The sequence below is a fragment of the Berghia stephanieae genome, chromosome 12 (assembly GCF_034508935.2).
Source record: "Berghia stephanieae isolate SIO BIC M18660-M18661 chromosome 12, UCSD_Bste_1.3, whole genome shotgun sequence".
Lineage (NCBI taxonomy): Eukaryota > Metazoa > Mollusca > Gastropoda > Nudibranchia > Aeolidiidae > Berghia > Berghia stephanieae.
Window position 1 is genome coordinate 30,680,450 of NC_088371.1, and position 5,000 is coordinate 30,685,449.

The window sequence follows — 5,000 nt, forward strand, 5'->3', positions numbered from 1 at the left end:
CCCAGGGACGGCTGGTAAATAAGGGGCAGGGTGGGCAAATACCAGCCTGTTTTTTCAAGTTATAAGCTGTATTACAGGTCTGAAATAATCAAATCTAAATTAGATAATTTCAAAAGTTATACTTAAACTTGATACTTCGTACTGAAATCAATTTGTGTGTATTTTTGATAGATTGAGAATGACATGCATCCCGTAATGCATAAACCAGGATCGCTACTGTTTCTTTTTATAAACCCCCCCCCCCCCCCCCCCCCCCAACCACTCCACTCCGCCCACATCGTCATCTCATCGTCACGTCGCCTGACGGTGATTTTGCTGTCTGGCCTCTCTAGTACTAGGTCGGGCTAATTCAAATGAGCCCACCTTATTAACCAGTGTACACTAAATAGAGATTTTGGCAAACGAACTTTTTCTTATTTATTGCCTTACTTGTGCTGGGAAGGTTCCAGTATTGAATTAAATTTATTAATTTACTAATATTATATCAATTTAGTATTAGTTTGTGTTGTTTTAATATATTTGTTTATCCATTTAAATTATTTCTTTTTTTTTTCCCTCGTTTTCTTTAGTGTTTCTCAAAATCATTTATTTAAATTGTTTTCTTATTTGTTTGTTGTTGTTGTTGTTTTTTGTTGTTGTTTTTTGTTTTGTTTTTTAACAAATTAATTGTTAATGCTTTTTTTTTATTATTCTTAAAGTAATTACCGCTGTATTTTTATTGCCAGACTAAATAATTTTGCAAAACAATGTAATTTTCTATTGTATTCCCTCTAATAAAACAAAACACTTTTATTCAAAGTCACGACTAAATAAATATATAAAATACAACCACCATTTTGGTTTTCTCAACAATTGAATTAGTATACGAGAAATACTTTTCTGAGTAAGGAGATAGTTGAATTCTAAGTTATAGAGGAAATAAATACCTTTAAAGGAAGGGTGGGCAGATTCCGTACTTGCCCGTCCTGAAGCTGATACACACATAAGATGGTTCGCGATGAAGAGGGCGGGAAGCAAGGGATTGGTTGGGTAAGGAGCAAAGATAACACGGTAATTATTGTGACGATAGTCAAACGAATACATGAGGAGAGATTGGTAACATTATTTTGTCTTAATTATATTGTATGAAGTATTGGCGAAAGCCTAATATTAAATAAACGTTGTTTTTTTGTCTTATTTTGACTATGGAACTGATACTGATACTTGTCATAGCAGACCTGCCTACTTTAGATAGGAAAATAAAAATCGTAGTTTTCAGGGCTAATAAAATCGTAGATATTTTAACTACCCTTTAAAAAAATCACCGGAATTTTCGTCTGTTTTGATAGATATCAAATTTTAAAAAACGAGAAAAAATAATTGGAAACGTAATAATGATGGTGATGGTAGTATAGTGGTAGCGGTGGTGGTAGTAGTAATGATGATGGTAATATTATTATTATTATTATTATTATTATTATTATTATTATTATTATTATTATTATTATTATTATTATTATTATTATTATTATTATTATTATTATCATTATTATTATTATTATTATTATTATTATTATTATTATTATTATTATTATTATTATTATTATTATTATTATTTTTATTATTATTATTATTATTATTATTATTATTTAATATTATTATTATTATTATTATTATTATTATTATTATTATTGTTATTATTATTATTATTATTATTATTATTATTATTATTATTATTATTATTATTATTATTATTATTATTATTATTATTATCATTGTTATTATTATTGTACGTATTGGTGGTATTACTATTGTTGTATTTTTTTTGGTGGTTATTAATGGTATCAGTTTATTGTTTGGTCCCATTTGCCATTATTTTCCACTTTCATGTATGTGGTCATCAAATTGTATGATTAATTGGCGAAAGCCTAAGATTGAATAAATTTTGTAATATCGTATGGTAATCATCATTGTCGACGACATCGTCGTTGTCATCATAATCATCATCATCATCATCATCATCATCATCATCATCATCATCATCATCATTAACAACAACAACAACAACAATATTAACAACAAGTACAACAATAGCAATAAAAACAATATCAACATCATCATACAATTTCCGTCATCGTCTCCACAACTATCATTCTAACCAACAGCACCACCAAAACCACTACCATAATTACCCCTCACCGCCTCGTCTTCCTCCTCCTCCTCCACCACCACCACAACCGCTACCACTATTCCAACCACTACCACCACCGGCACAATCATTCTGACCACCCAGACAGCAGTAAAAATTATGCAATTTGAGCTCTGAATGAAACTCGAGTCATATCGCTGTTGTTGCTTCTCCATGAAAACTTTAAGGTTACTACGTACTACTGAAAACCAGAAATATGTAAAAGCAATATTAATATCGCCGTTGAGGGATTAAAGCATCTCTTTAATTTTTCGAGTGAAGGAAATGGACTTGTATTGTCAAGGTGTTGTCGCATTATGTCTCGTCGCTTTGTTTTTTAGTTGTATTCTCTTTCGTGATTCATTTTTGATTACGTTTGGAAGAATTAAAATCTACTGGTATTGTCATTTCATTGTGAATGTGATTATTGGTGGTTGAAATATTTTTTGTTTAAAGGCGAAAAAAAAATCAAAAAAAAATTTTATTAAAAAAAAAAAAAATAAATAAAAAATAAAAAATATATATCATATATTATATATATATATATATATATATATATATATATATATATATATATATATATATATGTATATATGACCGAATCCTCTTTGCCCCACCACTGTAAATAGGCTAGAACCGCCACTGCCTTCGCCAAAATATCCCATGAAGAAACTAGAATTTGTCAAACTTTTGATATCTGTTAGAACTCCCCTTATTGTCCTCCTATGTAAAGCGTAGTATGTAAATTGGAAGTGGTAATTCTTGCCCAAGGAGAAATGATAATTTATTCAGTCGGAAGGTGAAAATTTTGGATTTGAATTTCTTTTGCATTTTCTGAAAGAATAATATGCTCTCAAGAACATTTTAATCTGTATTTGAAGTAAATCCGGTGATTTTTTCATGAAGTTATGGTCAGATGTATGGGAAAGGTATCCAGCAATTTTTTCTCAAATTTCATAATTTTTCAACTTGACTAGCTGTAAAAAATATTTAGAAAGTGAAATTAAGTTTTGATATTTCCCGAAGATGTACAAAAAGGGTTAATTTAATCATTTATGACAAGAACTCATTTTGATAAAAATTGACTTTCTAACTAAACTTCAGTTCAAACCTTTTCACCATCCGACTGATTCTGTCATTCACTGCAAGTTAATAAATATATAAACAATAAACAAATGGATAAATAATTAAATAAATAAATAAATGAATAAATAAATAAATAAATAAATGCATGAATGAATAAATAAATAAATAGATAAATAAATATACGACAGCTCAGAAGTAATCCTACTCTGAACCCAGGTTACATACAGCCTTAACAACTTTCGCAGTCCATCTCACTCACTCACACAGTATTGCTGTTTCTTACTATCTTTCATTCCTTTCTTCTTTTTTTTGGGGGGGGGGGGAATAGAGAGGGGGGGGGGGGGGGGGGGGGGGTTAATAAATGATCAAAAATCCTGTCATGTTGATGACATTGTTTGAATTGTATTTATTGTGTCATCCGAGGGGATTGACATGGATCTGGAATCTACCCGGGTGTCTCTCGATGTTTCATCCAGTCAGTGGTAACTGGGGAAGTTTTACCTATAAAGTAATAAATAAAATATGAATATAACAACTTCAAAACAAAAAAAGGAACAAAATTCCAATCTCTGCCGTTGAATTGTTGGGGTTTTTTTAGTACTGTATTTATGTTTTCATTGTTTTTGTTGTTGGCTGATGAAGGGTTTTGAGCCCGAAAATGTCATGTTTGGTATTTTGTTCTGTTTTGAAGCTGTTATTGTGTCAGTGCATGACATAATCAGTCGGAAAGTGAACATTTTGGATTTGCATTTGTTTTTTTGTTTTTTTTTTTTAAATATTTTCTGAAAGAATATGCTCCCAAAGCATTTTAATCTTTAGAAGTTTTTAAAAAATCTGGTGATTTTTCATGAAGTTATGGTGAGATGTATGGGAAAGGTATCCAGCAACTTTTCTCGAATTTCATACTTTTTCAACTTGACAAGCTGTAAAAAATATTTAGAAGTGAAATTAAGTTTTGGTATTTCCTGAAGATGTACAAAAAGGGTTGATTTAATCATTTATGACAAGAACTCATTTTTGATAAAAAATTAAGCTTCTAACTAAACTTGGCAAAATCTCAGTTCAAACCTTTACCCCAACCGACTGATGATGTCATTCACATGTAACACATTCATTTTTTGTTTATTACTTTTTTCCAGTCCACTGCAGATTTAGATTCAACTTTGAACTTCTTACCTGTGACTTGAGTCTGACGTTGTTTGTTGTTCTGTCTGGATTCCTTCATCCAAGGGTAAATCTCACATTGCTTGGACGACATCACGCTGTTGGGGTGCAAGGCACCCAATCCTGGAGGGCATCCATTTGCCTGGAGGGCGCAGGGTGCCGGGTACCCATTCGCATCGTAGAGTGCGGTAGGGTCTCCCATTCCAGGAGGGCCGGCACAGATGGAATCGTTGGGGTTCGAACCCAGCATGGAATTTTGAAGGGCGCAACTGGCTTGCTGATGATAGTAATTTCCAAGAGCGGCGGCGTCCGAGATAGGCGAGCAGGGTCCCCCGTAGCCGTAGGTCCCCATCATAGATCCATCGTAGACCTGCTTGGTGTTGTAGGGCGCCCCGATGTCGTTGTAGTAGTTGTGGTGGTGGTACATATGATGGGGCATGCTACTATCTGATGAGGGCATTATTCCTACACCTCCTCCTCCTCCTCCACCACCACCACCACCTCCTCCTCCACCTCCACCACCACCACTATATCCCTTTTGCATTGTGAAATGTTATGCTAGCAAGAAGAATGATGACAGATA

At 32.7% G+C, this 5,000-nt stretch overlaps 1 protein-coding gene across 1 annotated transcript in view; it reads right to left on the reverse strand.

Annotated features, from left to right (window-relative positions):
• Nucleotides 1–5,000, reverse strand: part of LOC144957923 (uncharacterized) — a 40,472-nt gene that overhangs the window by 34,775 nt on the left and 697 nt on the right. The window contains exon 1 of the mRNA XM_078889479.1: nt 4,430–5,000. This exon is cut by the window's right edge and continues 697 nt beyond it. Coding sequence (XP_078745605.1) covers nt 4,430–4,961 — 532 coding nt within the window. The 5' untranslated portion in view covers nt 4,962–5,000. The remainder of the gene's footprint in view (nt 1–4,429) is intronic.